General features: G+C 42.6%; 1 protein-coding gene across 1 annotated transcript; it reads left to right on the forward strand.

Moving 5' to 3' along the window:
• The first annotated feature begins 3,183 nt into the window (after positions 1–3,183).
• dpep2 (dipeptidase 2) lies at positions 3,184–23,003 on the forward strand. The gene is made up of 11 exons (XM_059531721.1): positions 3,184–3,300; positions 5,544–5,689; positions 5,898–6,024; positions 6,752–6,881; positions 18,429–18,570; positions 18,776–18,845; positions 19,263–19,439; positions 19,574–19,658; positions 19,730–19,805; positions 20,133–20,268; positions 22,694–23,003. The coding sequence occupies exons 2-11, from the start codon at positions 5,553–5,555 to the stop codon at positions 22,880–22,882; spliced, it is 1,269 nt and encodes a 422-aa protein (XP_059387704.1). The 5' UTR covers positions 3,184–3,300; positions 5,544–5,552; the 3' UTR covers positions 22,883–23,003.
• Positions 23,004–23,998: the final 995 nt, after the last annotated feature.

Consider the following 23,998-nt stretch of genomic DNA (forward strand, 5'->3'; position numbering starts at 1 on the left):
AACCAAAATATGATGCATGATTCTTACTTTGTCTGGATGGTTGCGCACGAAGCATTGGTATCAATCTCTTGGTGCAATCAGATGCAATCTTTGCATATCTCCAGCGCTGAACTGACCCTCGTTTGTGAGCACAAAATATTAGCACAAAGTTTAGGACTTTTCCGTTCTTTTTTCTTTGGCTCTGACATTGTATCTCCAGCAGCTACAACAAGAGAACAGTAATGGCGGACCGCAGCTTCTCACTCAGGGCTGTATATATGCTAACAGGGCATACAGCATCACAAATGTGCAGGACTTTCACCGACTATGTCGTTATAGTCTTTTTGAAATTATAAAACAATGAGTGAGTGGATTTTTACCATTATAGGCTGGTTGTTTTCACACACTTCAGCCACACAACTGTGTTCGAACACCTTATAAAATTGATTTTTGCATATGGCACCTTTAAGTATGCATGCATGTGAAAACAAGTCCTAAATACATTTGTTTTTAAGTGTACAAATACTTAAAAAAGTTATTGACTTATGGTAACTACATATACGAGTCATGCAATTCTTCGGTAAGTAAGGAAAGTTGAATTTGTATGGTTGATTGGCTTGTTATTTTTCATAAATAGAATTGTTTAGATTCATAAATATTATTCTATTCATAGATAGAATAGAATTATTCATAAGTATTTGGTTTTAACAGAACTCAAGTAAAATACAGATTGAAATATAGACCCATAATAAGTGACTGGAATGCCAGTGTTCTATGCATTTGTAGGATACATAATACCTTATACTGTATGTGTTTTTATACAGTGCCTGTTATAAATGACGTCTCCCTTTGTTCAGGTACATTATTCACCTTTATGACCTGATCTGTGGAGGTTCCTGGGAAGATAAAGAGGCCTGTATTTATTACACAGACTTTGTCACAGAGATTTTTTTTCCTAAATATGATGCATCATATCCACATGCTAGTGTGACAAATCATGTTTGTTTGTTTTTTATTTTTTTACTTTTATTTAAAAAATATTGTATTTTATTAATCATGAACCATTGAAAAATGAACATTTAGTTGTTTTATTACTATTAAATTAATTACATTTCTTATATTTTTGTTTTTGTTTTTTGCCCATGTCTCTTTTCAGCTCTATGGAAATAATTGGTTCTCTGTGGCTGATTTGATTATACTGAGACAGTTAGGTTTCTTGTCTCAGGAAATGCAATGCAGGTTACGACAACACAAAAACAACCTGCATATTTATGATGTTTAATTTCCTGAAATATCCATTTAAGTTTCTCAAACTCTGTTTTCCCCTGTAGTGTATTATTATTCTGCATGCTGGTTTATTTTTGTACATAAGGTAACAGCTGTTATATGTGCCCTCTGTTTTGCCAATTTGCAGTAATGAAGTGAAAAAAGATGGGCCTACTAAATCATAATGTCTCTTGGCAGGTTTTCTGTGGCTACAATGGAAGAGCTGATGTCTCATGATGACAGATGTGCTATCTGCTGGAAAAGATATACACTGCATACAAACTGCCCTGTGGGCACATTTTCCACAAGTATGAAAATGGCCATATTACAGATAGAGAAGGATTTATTAGTTACAAGAAATTACTTATCCACCCTAGATGATGGCTAAGTTCTCTACAATATGTGAATATATTCTGTCATGCAGCACTGAGCTGAATGGGTGACTATAATAAAAAAAAGTATTATACTTTGCTGTGGAAGTATATCAGAAATTTTTCTAGGAAATGTCTTTAAATGGTCTCCAGGATGCTGGTACTGTACCTGTGTGTGTTTTCAGGTCATGCTTGCGTTCCTGGCTAGAGCACGATATGTCATCTCCCACATGTTGGATGTCTGTAAATATAAGTGGCAGTCATACCAAAAATGAGCAGGAGGGGGCATCACCGTCACTTAGTTCGGGCCCAGCTGGTGTGCCAAAAACAAACAGAGCTCTAATCAATTATTACAGTCACCTCTTCCATTTTCACAGTACACTGAATGTTATCCACTTTTTATAGTAATTCTTCATATTGCCCTAATGGTGCTGTGGTCACATCTGAAGACTCAAAAGTTAATCCTTCATAATGTCAGAATGGGCACATCTGTATTTTGATTCCTGCTTTAAATGTGAATGTTAGACATTAACTCTTGAGGTTAGTTTTTATTCATACTTTATTTTGTTTTGGGTGTCTATTTGAATTCATCTCGCCATATAGAGTAAAACTTTTTTTTTTTCATGTTCCCAGATTGCTATAACTGGCTACCTAGTTGAGTTTGTGCACTCTTTCAGTATGATTATTCTAACTCACAGGTATTAAAGTGAGAATCTACTTTATCGATATCAATTGTTTTCTATTGTTTAGTTAATCGTTTGTTAATAGTTACCATATTATGTCATAACTTATATACCATAAAAATAGTTGCCATGGTTAAAAATAGGTAGCTAAAAATTCACATTTTTATCTGATTGCCATTATCCATTTACTGGCTTTCAGGTACACCAGGAGGAAGATATGTTTCGTCAGGTAGACCTACAAGAGTAGTCAATTCTAAAGGTTATATAACTAAACTCTAGCAGAATAACTGAAGAAATGATTTTCCTCATAAAATATCTGCCTGTTACAGCCAAGCCAAATTATAATTTAGTGATGTATTTATTTTATTTTATTTTGTGGAAAATTCACATAGCCTAATTTGTGTGGAGGCTATATTGAGCTGGGATGGCTTTAGTGTGATGGATTTGTAAGTTGACATTTGTCACAAATTAAAGTTCAAGTTCTGTTGTAGACCCTTTTTAAAAAGACAGTCAGCATGTTACATTGTGGTTACACATTATCTGTTTAATATTTTTAATGTTTTTTTTAGACGTTTTTATTTTTAAGTAAATTTTTTAAATAATTTTTTGACTCTTCATACATTGTGTTTTCTGAGAACATGACAACTTTTTAATCTTTGTCATTTTTCATACATTATATGTATATGAAACTAATTCACTTATCTAACATGTTAAAGCGTGTGACAAAGTCAGAACATTTGTTTTTCCGAAGGCCTGTGTTATTCACATGTGCTTCCAGTTGGGCTACAGTTCGTCAGTGTTTATGTGCCTACAAAGACCACGCGGAAGAGGGCGACAGTTCTCCGAGGGGCAAAGCACCAGAGCATTTTTTTTTTTACCGAGACATAATCTATAGAACAACACATGGGCAAATTCCGCACAGAATAGCAGATTACTCCACATAGCATAAACATCTCTTCAAGTTCACGAGTAGCCAACTTTAAAGCAAGCCTCCTGAAGCGGTGAGTAATAGCTAATCGTATTTATAATAGGCTATGTGTATTTTACAGACGGACATTTCAGGCGTGCGTGATACTGTTTGACAGATACTATTTGACAGAGTTGGGGAGATCCCGATTTCTAACACTTTTTGTAATTCAAAACTTTTTTTATCCCGGTGTATAGACAGTTAGGTTTACTGTAAGGATACGTAGCCTACACGTAGGCTATATATTACATAAAATGTTGAACATCTTTAGTCCAAAATATAAAATATAGTTAATTGAATGCTCTCATAGCGAGGCGTGTTCACACTTCATTTGCTCGACAGATAAAATAGAATATGTTTAAGCTGAATGCTCAATAACATTTTCATGTTAGTACAAAAGGATACCACAGGTCGACATTTTTGGCAACAGATACACTTTCATCAGTGAAGTGTATAAATTTAATAATAACAATAAAACGTGGCCTGTGGGTTTTGCTGATTATATCTTGTTGCCAGGATGATAAACCCTTTATTTAAAATAATGGGAAAAATAAAGGGTACTTTTGAAACGACCATATATTTATGCATTTAGCAGACGCTTTTATCCAAAGCGACTTAATAGAGTGCATTCAATTCGGGCTATACATTTTCTTTTTAGCAGCATCTGTGTTCCCTGGAAATTGAATCCACGACCTTTAGCGCTGCTAACGCAATGCTCTGAAAAATAAAAAATAAATATATATATACATATATATATATATATATATATATATATATGTGTGTGTGTGTGTGTATTAAATAGGCTCAAAGATTTTGTGACAACCTCTCTATGTGGCGAATAGCCTGGGTCTCCCCTTCATTTAATTTCTTACTTAAATTTAAAATCAGCTTCTCAGTAATTAAACAAGTTAGAATTAGTTCTTGAACTAGTCTTGCCACAAACGTTTCTATGAAATATATCTTGATTTCTTAATAATTCATATTGAATTCTGATTTAGTGTGTGCGTGTGTGTGTGTGTGTGTGTGTGTGTGTATATATATATATATATATATATATATATATATATATACAGTACAGACCAAAAGTTTGGACACACCTTCTCATTCAAAGAGTTTTCTTTATTTTCATGACTATGAAAATTGTAGATTCCCACTGATGGCATAAAAACTATGAATAAACACATGTGGAATTATATACATAACAAAAAAGTGTGAAACAACTGAAAATATGTCATATTCTAGGTTCTTCAAAGTAGCCACCTTTTGCTTTGATTACTGCTTTGCACACTCTTGGCATTCTCTTGATGAGCTTCAAGAGGTAGTCACCTGAAAAGGTCTTCCAACAGTCTTGAAGGAGTTCCCCGAGAGATGCTTAGCACTTGTTGGCCCTTTTGCCTTCTGTCTGTGGTCCAGCTCACCCCTAAACCATCTCGATTGGGTTCAGGTCCGGTGACTGTGGAGGCCAGGTCATCTGGCGCTGCACCCCATCACTCTCCTTCTTGGTCAAATAGCCCTTGATGCCTTCAGTGTGACTCTACAATTTTCATAGTCATGAAAATAAAGAAAACTCTTTGAATGAGAAGGTGTATATATATTAGTGCTGGGCAATGATTAATGGTGATTAATCACATCAAAATTAAAAGTTTTTGAGTACAATATATGTGTGTACTGTGTATATTTAGTATGTATATATAAATACACACATGCATGTATATTTTTAAGACAAATATGTTATATATATTTACATGTAAATATTTTCTAAATACTGTATGTGTGTGTGCGTCTTTATATCTATATAATCAATATACTGTTACAGTTGTGTGTGTTTGCTAACGTAGAAATCAAGCGCTCGACGAGGGTCTTAATCAAATGAGGAGTTTACTGAACATCGATGGAGATAACATAGACAATATACAACACTACTACATTAACACATTAACTAATATCAGGATACAACATCAACTTAACCAACATAAATCACAGGACGAGGAAGAACTAAACAGACAGGGTATTTGAGAACACAGGAGGGAATCAGGGAACTGGAGACAGGTGGGGATCAATCAATTAACAAAACAAGAATAGGAAGAAGACCAAATAAGGAAACAGAAAGTTCATGAACGTAACATATACACAGACACACATATATTATGTGCTCAAAAACTTTTAATTTTGGATGTGATTAATCAAGATTAATCATTACGCAGCACTAATATATATAGTACAGTTTGGCTACTCATTACTGTACATGCCAGCAAATCCTTTGACTTTTTTTATCAGCATCATAGGATGTTAATATATAAAAAAGCAGGCATCAGAGGTGCCTGGATACAGTGGTTCATATGCACCCTTTCACTTCTTCATGGAGTAATATCCGAAACCGGTAGAGCACTGGATATAATGACAAAATATCCACTGATTGATGGGTATGTCTTACTTTTCACTTACCTTCACTTACACATTATTGATTTTTATTTTTAATCTGTGCTTTAAACATAACTGGTTTATAATATTATATAGCTGAGGATACTGACAGTAAATGTCTTCAGAAAAGGTTGTAATTGCACCAGCTGCTGCAATACAAATGGTGTTGTGATTTTTGATTTCACATTGCTTCTCTTTCTGTTTACTCAGACACAATGACCTGGCATTACGTCTGAGAATGTACCATAATAACAAACTGAGCACTTTCAATATGCACAACAATTCTAAGGTGGCTACAGATATTAATCGCCTCATTGCTGGCCATGTTGGAGGACAGGTAATTTATCTTGGCTGATTTTGAGTATAATCTGAATCTTTAACCATTTATAAATTTGAAGTCACAAATCTATATTTGTGTATATTTTATATTGTGTAGATCAAGTGCTGGGCCTGATTAGCAAGCTTGTTCTGCCCAGAATTCACATACAGTTGATATTGTGCGGTTCCATGAGCAATATATGATTATCTTTAACCATGATCTGGATCTAGAATACCTGAGAAAAGATGATGTCACCCCCTTAGTGGACCTCAGATGATGCTTACCCTGATACAACATACAGAACTACCAAATTTTGTTATATTTTGTATGATGTGATTGCATCATATAATAATTGCTGTTAATAGTGTTCATCATGTTTGACTACATCTTTAATTGATTTTTCCAAAAATATCGCCATATGCACATAAACTGACAGTCACCAATGATAAGCTACAACTAAATATTGTAGAAACTTAATTTTCTATAAAGTTACTTTGCAGTGATTTTTATTATAAAAAGCGCTATACAGATAAACTTGAATTGAACTGAATCATCTTAAAGTCCACTTTCCTCTTTCTTATAACTGACTTCTTATAAAGTCACTGAATTTCACTGAAACTGCTAGTTTCTTTCCAAAATGTACTAAAATTTCTTAGACATTTTGGACCCATAAGTGAGTGGCCAGTTTGCTGTTTTGGTTATTTTGTGCATGATTAGAGATGAATAAGTATTTGATATTTGTTAGGTTTTTGCGGCATACGTGATGTGCACGGCTCAGGACAAAGACGCTGTCAGACTGACCCTGGAACAGATTGATGTAATTCGTCGTATGTGTACTGAAAACCCAGAGATGGAACTGGTCACCACAGCAGAAGGTACTATTGCACCCCAACCTCCAATTGACCAAGTCAGTGGTTTTCAACCTGTGGGCCGGTGGTATTGCAGGTGGGCTGCCAATTACTTTTAAAATAAATAATAATATTGTTAATATATGTAAAAATGTCTAAGTCATAACATAACATCATTTCATATATATAATTAAATAAAAAATAAATACTAAACTGTTACTATGCTTCCACTGTTTGAGCTCGCTGATTGGTTCTACAGAACAACAAATTCAAACATGCATAAATGGCTTTCAGCATGTTGCCTCCTGACTGCTTGCTCCGCTGACTGTCTACCTGCTGCCGAGCTCTGGTTGGATCTGGTTTTCACGTTTTGCTGAGCGATGCCAGCCCGAGTTATTTTCTGTTCATTTCCAGTCTATTCTAGGGCTGTGTGATTAATCGAAATCGCTGTAAAATAACGATTTGAGCGTCCGCGATTTCTAAATCGCTTTATAGCACCCTTTTCCGCGGCCCTGAACTCCCGCAGTATGCTATCCGATCCAATCAGAATGCAACGTACCTAGCGCGTATAGTTTTGTGACAGAGCAAATGAAATCTGCGTGGAAGTGGAGAGATTCGTGCTGGTGCATTATCTTAATGTGCTTTCGCATTACAATAACTCGCTGCTGCTTCTGCACCGCTCACACATACTGTATACACACTGCAAACGGAGTATGTGTGAACCTGTATAATGTATAACAAATCTATTTCAACACCTGAGGCACCGCTACAATTAATGAGCTTTATGAACAATGCATGGCAAAAAAATAAAAAAGTCCCTGGACACGGAATTTATTTATTTATATTTTTTTGCCATAAGTCGATACATTTTGTTACACCCCTTACTATAGTGATTATTCTGACTTCTGTCTGTTCTAGAGACGTTACAACTTTTTGATAAATCTCTAATTGGTTTTCTTTTGTAAATATGTTTCAAACTCATCCTGAATGCATTTAGCATATATGTGTGTGCCAAAACAACCTAGCTTCTGAGTACTAAATTATTAACTTAATAGTGGGGTCAGTTAATTTTTTTGCAGTGGGCCGCGCAAACATATGTGTTTGGTTGTGTGGGCCGCGAGTTGAAAAAGGTTGGGAACCATTGGACCAAGTCATATCACTTTGCTGTGACTGAACATTTTTGAAGCAGGCCCGGTTCTACGGGGGTGCTAGAGGGTAATAAGCACCCTAAAATGAAAGCAATAGCACCCTCAGTGAAAGCTGTAATAATGGCATTTCATTACAGATTTGGCAAACTATCCAGTGTGTTATGGTTTGCGCGAGATCTGTTTTGGAGTGTTGAGTAATAGCATGTCACAGACATATCTGTTTATTTATTGTCAATCAGAGGCATTTAAGAATCCACTCACTGGTCAAAAATCGCCAGAGTTATTGCAGGGGTTGTGTTCAGTACGAATCTTCTCATTATAACAAAGTGTAGGCGAAGTGTAATTAAAAGATTCGTTGTGCAACATAGAGACCTTCGTTAATTATAATATAGCTTTGTGAGAACGTGATTAACTAAGTTGCATGACAGGTTTTTAGTGACGGAGCGTTCTTTGTGCAATATCAATGGAGGACACTAAAACCTTTATATAGCCTAGGCTATAAATTAATGTTAAAGCTCCGTCACTAATTTAAGAAGCACCCTCAGCGATTTGATTTTAGATCCGGGCCTGTTTAAAGTTTTCAACTTTATACTGAACAGTTTAAGGAATTTAATTTCATTATTTTTTTTAGGAATTGAATGAATTTTTATAGGTTTGTCATCTCAAATTATTTTTCAAAACAAGCATATCATACATTACTAAAGACCGAAGAGTCATACAGGTTTAGAATCTCATGAGGGTGAGTAATTGATGATAAAACTTTTAGTCTCTTCAGGGAAAGTTTGAAAACAAAAATCTTAGTGGCATGAAAGTTCACTCGGAAGTCCATATCTGGAGAGGATGTTGTAAATAATCTCCAGTAAATTCCAAATGAAAAAGATTCTTGCCTACACTTGTTGTGTAAGTAAAAGCAGAAGAGTCTCACAATTACTTGCCTGCGGATATCCTCACACAACATGATTGGACGAGTGCTTTCCATACATAACACTCTCAAACATCTAGACTGCATTTCACATATCACATACACTACCGTTCAAAAGATGGGGTGGATATTTTAATGTTTTGGAAAGAAAATCTCTTTATGCTAACCAAGGGTGCATATATTTGATCAAAATAAGTAAAACAGTAGTATTGTTAAATATTATTGCAATTTAAACAACTGTTTTCTATTTTAATACATTTTCAAATGGAACGTGTTGTGTTGCATAAAATGTAACAAAATATAGCATTTATTGTTATTATCAATGTTGAAAACGTCTCTAGGTTACGTATGTAACCCTAGTTCCCTATTTGTCGGTCACTACGAGTTATGTCGAATGACATATGGGGTCTCACTTGGGAGGCCAATCATCTCTGAATTTAAGAGAAAACGCCAATGAAAATTGGCTAGTGGATTAACACACCTGAGCCACTCCCCGTGCCAACGGGTATAAATAGGGCGACAGGTGCATCCACTCATTAGATTTTTGCTTCGGAGCCGAGTAGTCGATGAGAGCAGTCACTACAAAGCCATTCATCTTTGTTTTAAAGAAGCTGTTCCTGGTCGGTGTGACGGCGGGGTACAGCGGTGTCCCTGTGACGGCGATTCCCCTGGGCGCTTCGGCTAAAAGAGACGTGTCTTTTTTTAAGATGCCGTTTCGTCCGTGTCCTTCTGAATGCGGTCGTTTCCTGTCTTCGGTGGATGGTCACGAGCGTTGTCTGCAGTGTCTGGGCGTCCAACACGCTGAGGCTGCGCTCGTGGATGATTCATGCATCTACTGTGGGCGTATGAACATGGCAGCGCTGCGATCGCGTCTCTCACTCCTCAAGGGGAGTGCAGCAGACCCCTCTGTCGCCACCCGTCCCGGTTTCTCTGGCTCGAGCAGAGGACCGCCGGCTGGCGCTCTGGGAGATCTGAGGGTTACAGTGAGAGCTTCTCCGCCGGGCCACGCCCCATGGACCTCTCACTCCTCCCGCAGCGCCTGTCCCGTGCAGCTGCCGATTGATTCTGCTGGGCCGTCTCACGGCGGTCCCAGCGTGTCTTTCGGTGCGCCGCCCGAAGATCAGATGTCGATCGCTGCATCGGGGGATGGGTTATCGACCTCTGAGGATGAGGATTCGGCGGGGCTGCCCCCCTCGGGTGTTGTCGCTGCTGCCGAATCTGACTTGGAGTTGTCGGCCATGCTTGCCCGGGCAGCCGTGAGTATCGGGCTGGAGGTGACTACACCGCCCAGTCCCGAGCCCTCGCGGCTGGATGATTGGTTTCTCGGTGCGGGACGCGGCTCACAACCTCGTTCTGCTCCGGTGCCTTTCTTCCCGAAGGTGCATGAAGAGGTGACGAAGTCGTGGACGGCCCCTTTCTCGGCCAGAAGCTTCTCGTCTCCCTCTTCCATCCTCACCACCCTCGATGGCGGGGCAACCAGGGGGTACGTGGATGTTCCCCAGGTGGAGAGAGCGGTTGCAGTGCACCTGTGCCCACAAAACGCCGCCACTTGGAGGAATCGTCCGCGTCTCCCGTCCAAGGCCTGTAAACTGTCGGCCGCACTCGCTGCCAAGGCTTACAGTGCCGCGGGCCAAGCTGCCTCCGCCCTGTATGCCATGGCTATCCTGCAGGTACACCAAGCCAAGGCACTCAAAGCAATGCACAAGGGTGGTACCGACCCGGGGTTGATGCAGGAGCTGCGAACGGCGACTGACTTCGCCTTACAGGCGACGAAGGTCACGGCGCGGTCCCTCGGGAAGGCGATGTCCACGCTGGTGGTCCAGGAGCGGCATCTCTGGCTGAACCTGGCTGAGATAAGGGACATGGACAAGGCCCGCTTTCTCGATGCTCCCATCTCCCAGGCAGGCCTGTTCGGCGACACTGTCGAGGACTTTGCCCAGCAGTTCTCGGCGGTGCAAAAGCAGACTGAGGCCATCCAACACATCTTGCCCCGACGTGTGCCTCCGGTTGCCACCATTCCGTCGCGGGCAGCGCCTCAGCCTGCTCGTCGCCGTGGGCGCAGGAGAGCGGCGCCCCCCGTGTCACTCCCGGCTGCGAAGTTCTCAAGGAAGTCGACTAAGCGGCCCTGACACGGGTAACTCGGAGATGTGGGGAACTGCTCTTCAGGAGCTGGCGAAGACAGCGCCACTCCTTCCCCCGGAGGAGGGCCGGGTGGAAAATCTTCAGTTTTTTTTTTTCTGTTCCGCCGCTGGTCAAACGGTCAGTGGCACCCACTTTTTCAAAAAAAAGAGCAAATTCCCCTTCCTCCGAGTTGCAAGGCTCGTGGATTGACAATGAGCGAGGCACAGCCTCCTCACTCTCACCCCTTTCGCCAGCGGTCGAGAAGTCGCGGTTCGGAGACGCAACGCCTCTCCACGCGTCTCTGGCCAGTTCCTCGGGCAGGCAGCTTCGGGGTCCTGGACAGGACCTCGACTGCTTTGGCACTTCAACTGTCTGGAGTTGCTGGCAGTGCATCTAGCTTTACGACGGTTTCGTCCGCTGTTGCTGGACAAGCACGTGTTGGTCCGCACGGACAACACTGCGGCTGTTTCGTACATCAACCGACAGGGCGGTCTACAATCACGTCGCATGTCTCAACTCCCCCGCCATCTCCTCCTCTGGAGTCAGACGTGGCTCAAGTCGCTGCGCGCTATCCACATCCCGGGGGAGCTCTATCGTGTAGCCGACGCGCTCTCACGACAGCTCACTTTCCCCGGGGAATGGCTACTCGATCCCCAGACGGTCCAGCTGATCTGGAGTCGATTCGGGGAAGCCCAGGTAGACCTGTTTGCTTCTCACGAGTCCTCCCACTGCCAGCTGTACTATTCCCTGTCCCAGGCCCCCCTGGGCACAGATGCACTGGCACACAGCTGGCCTCGGGCTTTACGCAAGTATGCGTTTCCCCCAGTGAGTCTGCTCGCACAGACACTGTGCAAGGTCGGGGAGGACGAGGAACAGGTCCTGTTGGTTGTGCCTTATTGGCCCACCCGGACCTGGTTTTCGGAACTCATGCTCCTTGTGAGAGCCCCTCCCTGGCGCATCCCCCTGAGGAGAGACCTTCTCTCTCAGGGGCTTGGCACCATTTGGCACCCACGTCCAGATCTCTGGAACCTCCACGTGTGGCTTCTGGATGGGACGCGGCAGACCTAAGTGATCTGCTCCCAGCGGTGGTAGACACTATCACTCAGGCTAGAGCCCCTTCTACGAGGCAGGCCTATGCTCTGAAGTGGAGTCTGTTCACGAATTGGTGTTCTTCTCACCGAGAAGACCCCCGGAGATGCCCGTTCAGAGTCGTGCTTTCTTTCCTGCAAGAAAGGTTGGAGCGTGGGCTGTCACCCTCCACCCTGAAAGTGTATGTGGCTGCCATTGCAGCCCATCATGATGCAGTGGACGGCCGGTCCCTGGGGAGGCATGACCTGATCGTTAGGTTCCTGAGGGGTGCCAGAAGGTTACATCCTCCTAGGAAACCCCTGATTCCCTCCTGGGACCTCTCTATTGTCCTGGCGGGACTTCAGAGGGGTCCCTTTGAGCCGCTGGATTCAGTCGAGCTTAAGTTCCTGTCTCTCAAGACAGCGCTCCTGATCGCGCTCACTTCCATCAAGAGGGTCAGGGACCTCCAAGCATTTTCGGTAAGTGAAGAGTGCCTTGTGTTCGGGCCGGCCTACTCTCACGTTGTCCTGAGACCCCGGCCTGGATACGTGCCCAAGGTTCCCACCACTCCCTTCCGAGACCAGGTGGTGAACCTGCAAGCGCTGCCCCTGGAGGAGGCAGATCCAGCCTTGGCGTCGCTGTGTCCCGTAAGAGCGCTTCGCATATACGTGGACCGCACCCAGAGCTTTAGAAGCTCTGAGCAGCTCCTGGTCTGCTTTGGAGGTCAGCAGAAGGGGAAGGCTGTCTCTAAGCAGAGGTTGGCCCACTGGATAGTGGATGCCATCGCCTTGGCTTACCATTCCCAAGGCGAGCCGTGCCCCCTGGGGGTGAGGGCCCACTCCACACGGAGTGTGGCCTCCTCCTATGCACTGGCGCACGGCGCCTCTCTGGCAGACATCTGTCGAGCTGCGGGCTGGGCGACACCTAACAGCTTTGCGAGGTTTTACAACCTCTGTGTGGAGCCAGTTTCTTCCCGTGTGTTGGGTAACAGGTAATTGGCGGGAAGGGCTGGCTGGGTGTCACGCTTGCTGCGCCATTCCCCCTAACACGGGGATGTGAGTGCCTTTCTTCTCCCAGTAGAGTTCCCCGGTTGGCGTACCCTGGTCGAGCATCCTCCAGCACCCTCGGCAGTCAGACTTGGCGGAGCAGTCTGTCGCCAGGCCCAGTACTGACGTTAGCATGCCCGGAGTTCCGGTCAGCCCCTGTACTGGGCTAGGTGTTCATATGGCTTGGTTCCCTACGGGTAATCCCATATGTGTATTCTTCCATGGTAAGGTTTCCCTCTTGGCAAACCCGTGTCTTCCCTTGACAGACCCGTTCTGTCAGTCTCTTCTGGCAGCCATTCCATCCCTACTCCAAGGTAGGACCTGCCTCAGAGACCCCTTCCATATGTAGTACTGCCCCCTGGGTCAGTCCATATCGGTATATCCACATCACCTCCCTACGGGTAGGATGTGGTCTCCGTAGCGACCTTTTCCTAGGCTCGCTTCCCCATTGTCTTGCCAGCTGAAAGAACAAATAGGGAAGATTTAAAGCAATCTTTCTCTGAAGGTTGAAATCCCTTCCATTAACTTTATGTGGGCGGAACAGCAGCGTGGCCTTCTCCAGCAGCGATGTACTCACCCTTTGGCCCCTTCGGTACCAAGGTCAGTGAATTTGCGCTGGGGCTTTGGGAAGGTTACGACCTTAAGCTTTTGTGGCACGCCAGGGCTTGTCGAAAATTGCAGCGCCACAGGGTTGTGACGATGTTCAGGTTGTGGCGTTTTCCATAGGACCCCATGTCGTTCGACATAACTCGTAGTGACCGACAGATAGGGAACGTCTCGGTTACGTACGTAACCCTCGTTCCCTGATGGAGGGAACGGAGACGTTATGTCCCCATGCCACAACCTTGAACCGTTCGATGTTGCCGGGACACGTTCTCGGCTCCTCAGCGTAAAACCTAATGAGTGGATGCACCTGTCGCCCTATTTATACCCGTTGGCACGGGGAGTGGCTCAGGTGTGTTAATCCACTAGCCAATTTTCATTGGCGTTTTCTCTTAAATTCAGAGATGATTGGCCTCCCAAGTGAGACCCCATATGTCGTTCGACATAATGTCTCCGTTCCCTCCATCAGGGAACGAGGGTTACGTACGTAACCGAGACGTTTCTCGAGGGTTCGAGACGCTGCGTCGAAGCGCTATGGGGAACGCATCTAGCATGAGCGACTCTGAATATCGTGTGTAATCAGTCCAATGGAAGAGCGTGACGTCAAGGGCGGGGTGACGTAAGCGACCAGGAAGCTATAAAAGCAAGTGCCGCGCAGCTGGCGTCAGCTTTGAGTACCAGCAAGCGTCAGCAGGGGTGCCGAGGGTATGGCCTCGAGACGCTGCGTCTCGTTACCTCGAAGAACTAGGGTTACATATGTAACCTAGAGACATTCCTCTTCAGGAACTCGAGCTGTGTCGAAGCGCTATGGGGAACGAGTACCAACGCTGCCAGACTACCAAACCCCTTACTAGTGTGTATCCGAAGAGCACAGCTTAGGAGGAGAGGACTGAAGCGCCTGGAGTTACTGGCATGTCTAAGCCATAGAATCTTGCAAACATAGAAGGCGTGGACCACCCCGCAGCATTGCAGATGTCCAACATTGACACACCTGCTAGGAAGGCCTTGGAGGCCGCTATACCCCGTGTTGAGTGAGCCTTGGCTCCCGACAGCAGGGGACGACCAGAGGACTCATAGGTGGCATTGATAGTCTCGATTATACAACGACTAATAGTCTGCTTAGAAGCCTGTTAATAATAATTGGTCTGTTTAGAGACCAATAATTGGTCTGTTAGAGAGCCTCTAACACCACAACCAAGTCCCATGGGGGAATATGGGACCTTATTGGAGGTCTCAGCCTCAGCGCACCGCAAACGTGTAACTAAGGGGTGTCTTCCCAAAGACTGACCATCGAGATGGGCATGGTAGGCCGCAATGGCCGCCACGTAAACCTTCAGCGTGGAGTGGGTCAACCCTGCAGAGAGCCTGGCCTGTAGAAACTCCAGAACTGTACCAACTGGGCAGTTTGCTGGGTCAAGCTGGCGGTCTTTGCACCATGAGGTGAAGAGTTTCCACCTCAGGGCATACAGTTTCCTCGTTAATTGAGCTCTGGCTTGGAGGATGGTCTCAACAACCTCGGTTGACAGACCAGATGCTATGAGTTGTGCCCCCTCAGGGGCCACACCCACAGTTTCCATAACTCCGGGCGAAGGTGAATTATCGTGCCCTGCACCTGTGAGAGTAGGTCTGTCCTGAACGGTATCTCCCATGGAGAGCCGTCGAGGAGCGAGACCAGCTCTGTGAACCATACTCAGCCCGGCCAGAACGGGGCTACTAACAACAGATGGACCCCGTCCCGGCGTACTCTCGCCAGAACTCCCGGTAGCAGAGCAATAGTACCATAGCGTCCAGTCCCAGAGGAGCTGGATGAACTAGAGAGAATCAAATAGGACATTGTGATGCCTCTTGAGTCGCAAAGAGATCTACCTGAGCTCTGCCAAAAATTCTCCATATCTGCTTCACCATCTCGGGTGAGTTTCCATTCCCCGGGCCTCGGCCCCTGCCTCGACAGTATATCTGCTCCCATATTTAGTTTCCCAGGAATATATACTTCTCTTAATGAGAGGAGTTTGTCCTGGGACCACACAAGGATCTGGTGCGCCAGCTTGTACAAGGGGCGCGAACGCAGACCTCCCTGGTGGTTGATATAAGAGACCACCAATGTGTTGTCGGTGCGCACCAACACATGGTGACCCCTTAGGTCTGGGAGGAAGTGCTTCAGTGCACGATAAACTGCTAGCATCTCTAGACAATTGATATGCCATGTCAGATGGCGACCACTCCACAGACCATGGGCAGGGTGGCCACTCATGACCGCACCCCAACCAGTGAGGGATGCATCCGTCGCTAGTATTACACGGCGACAAGGAGCTCCCAGCACCGGGCCCTCATTCAAGAGCCAAGGTGTCTTCCACATTTCCAAGGCACGGAGGGAGCACCGCGTGACCTTGATAGTTCGAAGTGGATTTCCACCAGCCTGCCCTGCTGCCGCATACCATTTGCCCACCAAAGCCGAGGTTGTTCCGAGCGGCTTGGAGGGCAACGCCGGGGCCTTCAGAGACGATGCGGCTCCGGGGGACAGATAGCTTGCGAGCGTCTGGAGCCCACCCTGGAGCCCAAGACCGGTTGCCCACTGAAGCTAAGCAGGGCTGAGTCTGGTCAGTACCTGGATGGGAGACCTCCTGGGAAAACTAGGTTGCTGCTGTAAGAGGTGCTAGTGAGGCCAGCAGGGGGTGCTCACCCTGTGGTCTGTGTGGGTCCTAGCGCCCCAGTGTAGTGATGGGGACACTATACTGTCAACAAGCATAAACCGAGGTCTTGATTCTGTGGTCATTAAAAATCCCAGGATGTCTCTCGAAAAGAGTAGAGGTGTGACCTCGGCATCTTGGCTAAGTTCGCCCATTGGCCTCCGACCATCATGGCCTCCTAACAATCCCCATATCTGCTGATTGGCTTCAACACTCTGTCTCCTCTCCACCAGTAAGCTGGTGTGTGGTGGGCGTTCTGGCGCACTATGGCTGCCGTCGCATCATCCAGGTGGATGCTGCACACTGGTGGATGAGGAGATACCCCCTGACTATGTAAGCACTTTGAGTGCCTAGAAAAGCGCTATATAAATGTAATGAATTATTATTATTATTATTATTATTATTATTATTATTATTATCGCTCTGTAGCCGTGCTCACCCATCCCCACCACATTGCCATAGTAATCTGATGAGGGGATGTAGAGGCAGGCTGAAAACGGGCATTTCCACGATCTGCCTATCTCTTAGTGCAGATCAGGAAATAATGGAAGGCCCCGGCTAAGAGGTGGTTGACTCGCCCGTAGGAAGCGTTCATCGAGCATGCTTCGCTGCGGTTCAGTTGTTTTCTCGGCGGGCCATTCAATGCTTAGTTTGGCCACCGTGCGAGTAACTACCTCTAAGAGCTCCTCGTATTGTGGCGAATGGGGTGGCGAATCCCTGTCGACAGATACCACATCAACCTCCTCGGAGGAAGAGAGGCGGAGTGTGTCGATCCCTCTCCCTGGGTGGAAAGAACAGCAGAGCATGCTTTCGACTCCAGAGATTGGGCACCGGATCTGGCAAAAGTGGACGGAGATAGGGACTCGCCCGTCTCCATTCCCTCCACCAAATCCACTTGCGAACCCCACGAGTGCAGCTGCCTCAGCAGAAGCGGGGCCAGCACCGCGGGGAATGCTGGCGAAGGCTCCCTCCTCAAAGAGAGACCTCCGGGAACGAAGCAGCTGCATCAACATTCTCTCACAGTGCGGGCAGTCGGCTCGCTCCCCAGGCAGACTACGCACAGCCTGAAACGCAATCCGGATTTGCCTTTCAAATGTTTTGTTTTTGCCTTGCTCTTAGACATGACTTGGAGCTCTACTGGACAGACAACAGTAAATAAGACTCACAAGACAAACAGTACATTCACACACAGAGCACTTGCTGAAGACGCGAAGCTGACAGGAGCTGCGCGGCACTTGCTTTTATAGCTTCCTGGTCGCTTAAGTCACCCCGCCCGTGACGTCATGCTCTTCCATTGGACTGATTACACACGATATTCAGAGTCGCTCACGCTAGACGCATTCCCCATAGCGCTTCGACGCAGCTCGAGTTCCTGAAGAGGAACAGTTGTGCTGCTTAATATTTTTGTGAAAACCATGATAAGTTGTTTTAAGGATTGTTTGATGTAAAGAAAAATTCAAAAGAACAGTGTATATTTAAAATTATTTTAAATTAATAGATGTTTATTAAAAACTATTACTTATGATCAGTTTAGTGCATGATGAACGTCACTGAATGCTAGCTAAATTAAAAAAAAAACTTACAAAAAACAGTACTTTATAGAAGTGTCTGCAAAAGTTCTTTGTGAAAAAATGGTAGTACCTGGTATTAGTTTTGTGTAAAATAATGTAGAAGACCTAAGACTACGAAAACATGATATTTAATGTTTTTTTTTTATTTTTTATTTTTTTATGAGATTGACCTATGTCAAGTAGTTTCAGCCAAATGACAAGTGCCTGGCTTAGAAACAGCTACAGTTGTACTCAACCAAGATCACTACACACTGACTGTTCACTTCATTTTACAGGGAGATACAAAAGCACTAATGTCCATTGTGCTCAGATTACTACTGTTGTGAGGACAAGAGGGAAAAAAGGATTACACATTGTTTTATATATTTGTGTCTTTAAACTATTAATAAAAAACATTGTGTGTTTAAGGAATGAGGAATAGTACAAAAATCGCATGTCTAATCAGTATAGAGGGAGGCCATTCCATCGACAGCAGTTTAGCAGCACTACGCATGTTCTACCAGCTTGGAGTAAGATCCATGGCCCTCACACACAACTGCAACACCCCATGGTAAATACTCATCATACATGTACTGCATATGCTAATAATAATAATCTGTGCATTTAAACGAACAAGTTTTAAAACTGAATTGAGAGAGGAGCACAAATACAAAGTATACTGCATACTTCAAAACATACTGTACTGTCCCTCAATTTTTATTGGTCCATTTCATATAGTTAATTTATTCAACTTTTTCCAATAATTTCATGTGTAGGGCTGGGAGCTCATCTAGTTATTACAAATATTACCAGCAGAATAATAACAGCCTGACAGATTTTGGCAAGGTAAGTTTTTCTTGATGAATCAGTGGTCAATAGAAAATGTAAAACAGATGTGGATTAAGATAAAGTTCAATTCAAGAAAGTTGAACCAAAGTTACACTTGTATTTAGTGGGGGATTTGACCCGTTATTAAAGGCCTCTTTCGTTCTCTTCTATATTTGGAAATCCCTGTCTTGTGTCCCCTTTTTGAACCCAAAGTCTAGAGACAAAAAAATACTTAAAGTTCAAAGATATTCAAGATAGTGATTTGTGTATCCTGTTTGCACAGTAGATCATCATAAAAAAAAATCTGGAGCATACGTGTGTCAGAATTGCTGACAAATTTGTACCCGTAAATTTGTACCCACTAAGTGGATCAGAACTAAATGCTTCACACTGGTAATTAATGAATTTATTCATTCTCAAATTGTCTCTCCCCAGGCAGTGGTGAATGAGATGAACAGGTTGGGAATGCTGGTTGATCTGTCCCATAGCTCATGGGAGACAGCCAGAGCTGTGCTGAAACATTCCACTGCTCCGGTTGTTTTCACCCACTCTTCAGCCTATGCTATCTGTAACAATATTCGCAATGTACCGGATGACCAGCTGCTGCTGCTGGTGAGCACACCCCCCCCCCCCACCACAGTTTTACTGAAAGAACGACAGTAATGGAAATGGCACATTTCACCTGTTTTTTGACAATAAAAAAAAGGCAAATATTTAGGAAAGAACAAACTTTGCTTTCTTTCTAGAAAGAAAACGGCGGGCTTATCATGGTGAACTTCTACAGCACATTTGTAGCATGTTCAAATAACACAAACGTGTCTGTTGTGGCTGGTAAGATGCTAGATTTCTGTTTATTTATTTTCATTTATTTTGATTTTAATTTGAAATGTGTGTTTTTTTAGATCATTTCGATCATCTAAAGCGGGTGATTGGAGCTGAAAGCATCGGGATTGGAGCAGACTTTGATGGTGCACAAGGGTAAGTTAACATCTGTATTGACTTTGCACAATTTTTGTTTACACACTTTAGGCTCTGTTTATTTGCCTAACATACCTCCACGGAATCCATGCTTGCAGAATTCTGCAGAAAACTTTGTTTTCAGAAGATTTCTGCTGAATTTATATTTTACAGATCAGTTTTTTAGCTATCAATAACATTTTAGTGCTCTCAGCACCTCTTAACACATTTTACAATATTTAAATCCATCCAGAAGTCATAACCCTAAGAACCACAAAGAAAAGCATGCAGATTATGCCTGTGCCCTTATCTGTGTGCAAGTGTTTATGTGTGCCTGTATTATTACAGATTCCCTAAAGGCTTGGAGGATGTTTCCAAATATCCAGCACTAATTAAGGAGCTGATATCAAGGAACTGGACTGAGGAAGAGCTGGCAGGAGTGCTAAGACTGAACTTCCTCAGAGTGTTCCAAAAGGTTGAGAAGGTCAGTCTGACTCTCTAACCATTAGGCCACGACTTCCTTTAGGGGCAGTATAAATATACACTCACACTTGCAATTGACATTAGAAAACATAACATAGCATAGGTTTTTGTGATAGGACAGGTTTTCTCAATCACTGACCACTGGCCACTTTGGTCACAATCAGAACCTGTCGATTTAATTTTGGTTTTCTGTAAATATGCCAAAGCTTTAACTCTGTAAAGGTCATTTTTTTGACTGTTCTTTGTTTTTGGCATTAATTTTACAAGACATCCCAGCTGAAATATGGTCTAAACTTTCTCACACATATTCTTATAGTATCTTGTTCCTCAGCTACTTCCATTGTTGTACTACTGTGGTGAGCTTTACAGCCAGATGGAATTCCTGGAAGAATTTCTTCCAGTTCCTTTCATTTTCCTTGAAAAAGGCTTTTACTCCTTGCTCTCAGTGATCCCCATTAATTTATCTGATCAAATTACAGCCACTATCTTCCACCCTCATCTAACCCTCATCTTTTATATTACAGTTTTTATTGCAACATCCAATTTAAAAAGCACCTCTACCTTACGTCTCAAATCTCCAGAGAGACTAGAGAAAGTGTATCTGTTACATCAGGGCTGCCAACTCTTACACATTTGACACTGTTCTCACCCCACTCATTAAAAAACACTGGGAGCAAAGAGAGCACTTACAGTGTGCTGACTGTTGAGACAGAGTAGGCTCGGAGTCACCAACCCGTCGATCGCGGTCGACAAGTCGATCTTGGAAGCATTTTAAGTCGATTGCGAAGAGTTTTCAAAATCAGAGAAGAAAAAAAAAACAATATTTTTATTAATTATTATTTATTAATTTAAAATGCACCATGTGTGAGCCTATTGTGTGTAGTAAATGGTGCCTAGGGGAAGGAGAAGGTTATATCTGTCCAGTCAAATAGCCTATAGTTTAAATTTAATGTCTGTAAAACAACCGCTTTCTTTATACTTTCGCCTGGCACCACAGCGTGAGCCTCCACTGACTGCGCGCGCACCTCCCCAAAAAGACGAGGCATTTATACTTGACAACTGTTTTAGACTGAAAACCAGACCATACAACTGATTTAGACGCGCATACTGGGTGCCAGTGTGGTGAGACGTACTAATATCCATCTGCTCGGGCAGTAATGTAATGAATGCAGGTCTGTAATTTGTGTGAAAATATTTCTGAAGAATTGAAGGATTACTGTTGTCATAATATTTTATATGCTAGTTGGACTAACCTGAGTATTTCCATTTTGAAGTGTTTGAAATATGTTTTAAAAGGGAAAGTGAAACCTGCATGTAATTGACTGATTATTGTGTTTATATATTGAACATATTATTGAGTAATAAGCCTGTGGAAATACTTAATGTCATATTACTGTTGAAAAGTTTATATAGTTATGTACTATTTGTATAGTTAAATAAATATTTTGCTAGTGACTAACAGGCAACAGAGAATGTCAAAGTAGAATTTGCGGCCTTGTTTATTCATAAATTTTGGTGGTAGTGGTAGAAAAAAAGTGGTAGATTTTGGTTTACATTTGGACTTTGGATGTGATCTTAGGGTTAAAAAGGTTAGTAGGCAGCACCATGAGACAGGGAGTTATTCAGACCAATCAGGGAAAATATATGACTTAATTGTAATTTATTTCCATGCATGCTGAATACTGAGCCTCCCCCTCATCTTGTACTGTGTGAATGCAGGCAGGTCAGTGAGTTACAGTTACGCCTTGTGTCTTAACTGAGTTTAGGTTAGTAACTAATATATTCTGTATCCTATATAGAAGTAAGTTAGCATTAGGAAAGTAAATAAAAAAAGGCAAAGTAGCACCACTACTAAAGTAGCAGGTTTTTTTTTAAGAACCCAACCCCCCTTCCCCCCACAGGATTTCTTACTCCAACATGAAATGAGTTGGCGACCCATATATACATATAGAATACATGTATATATATATATATATCACACCTAACCATACTGTTCTTGACAATGTACGATAAGCTTCCTACTCAACTAAATGCCATCACACTGGTTCAGCACATTTAATCTGATGAGATTTTATCAAACTTTAGCTGCGCTCAGTTTGGACCACAACCAATGTAAGCATTATTTTTAAACCCTGTTTTCTCAGCCTTATGTATCACTTCCACAAACTACAGTAAACCCTGTCTTCTGGTGGCCTATTTTGGTTTTAGATCTAAATTGGTGTATTTTATATATTTATGTATGTTATTTCAAAACAATGTTTTTAAATCAACATTCATTTAATTCACTTTAAGGAAATGTTAAGTACTGACAAAAAATAAAAGTTTTACATATTCTTGTAATTTGTATATATTAGAAGTATTTCCCTCAGTGTGGTCAGAGCACATTTGGATATATGTTAAATATTTTTCTCTCTCCATATGTTAAGGTACGTGATGATATGCTGCACATTTTACCCAGTGAAGCTGAGATCTCACTTTCAGAAGTAAACCAGAGCTGTCGTGCGAAGCTGGTCCATCCAGGTAGACCTGAAAGTAGCCATCGAAATGGAAACGCTCCATTAATGCCTGTGAAAGCATTAATCTGCTTCATATTACTTCTGATGCACTTACAGTAATCTAATAATGAATCATCCAGAGACAGTATACAAATTAAATGTTTCCCACAGACTGCTTAGCCAACACTTGATTTAAAATCTCAACAAGACCAGGAGTACATTCGCTGACTGAAACTGACACATTCAGGTCTTTGACAATTTAAGAAACTGTTATGTTTGGTAGTAGTTTATGAAGACCATACTTTATAACTGTTTCTCGATATGTATGGTTAGTGTACAGATCACATGTGATAACAAAATGAGGTAACACTGCACTGTTGCGTTATTTTGTACTTTTTTAACATATCAGTAAGAATCTTGTTTCTTTCAGTCTGTCAGGTTAGGGTCATCGCTGTTTCCCTTTTGCAGAAGTAGATATAAAAATATACATAGTAATAAATAAATAAATAATATATATATATATATATATATATATATATATATATATATATATATATATATATAGTATACACACACACACACACACACACAAGTAATCTTACCTCAAACTCTGTTGAAGTGCTCAAATGTAAAGATGAATCTTTTGGAAGCACCAGAGAGTCATAGTTTATACTTAGATTTATCTGCGGATGACACAGTCTTTCGATAATACTGTATTCATTTATTATAGAAGGAAAAAATACTCATCAACTTAATGCAATACCACCTGTTTTTTCTATCTACTTTTTTGTTAATCAATGAGGTGTGCAGAAAGAGGCTGTCTTCTCTGAGGCAAAAATAAGATCATATAATACATGTAGCATGTTCTGCAGTTCATAGTGCACTTTATTGTAACTTTTTTCATATTCTTAGTTTTAAAATCATTTCTATTAATACTGTACATAAAAGTCAATTGCATATTTCATTGTGTTTAATCTCTCTCTCTTTGACATGAAACACTGAACAGACGTAACACTATACAACCAGTAACAGATCATCACCTTTAAATATACCAGATATAAATGTTGTTAGTCAATAGAGTTTTCCATATTTTCTGCTATTTGTATAACAAATGTATGTAACAAATGTCTGTACAGTAATCATGTCCTAAAAAGAATAAAGTCTATCGGTATCCAAAATGTCTCATTCTCAATGTGAGTTGTGTACTAAAATGCAGTATGTTGACAATGAATGGTT

This window comes from Carassius carassius, chromosome 3, assembly GCF_963082965.1.
Source record: "Carassius carassius chromosome 3, fCarCar2.1, whole genome shotgun sequence".
NCBI lineage: Eukaryota > Metazoa > Chordata > Actinopteri > Cypriniformes > Cyprinidae > Carassius > Carassius carassius.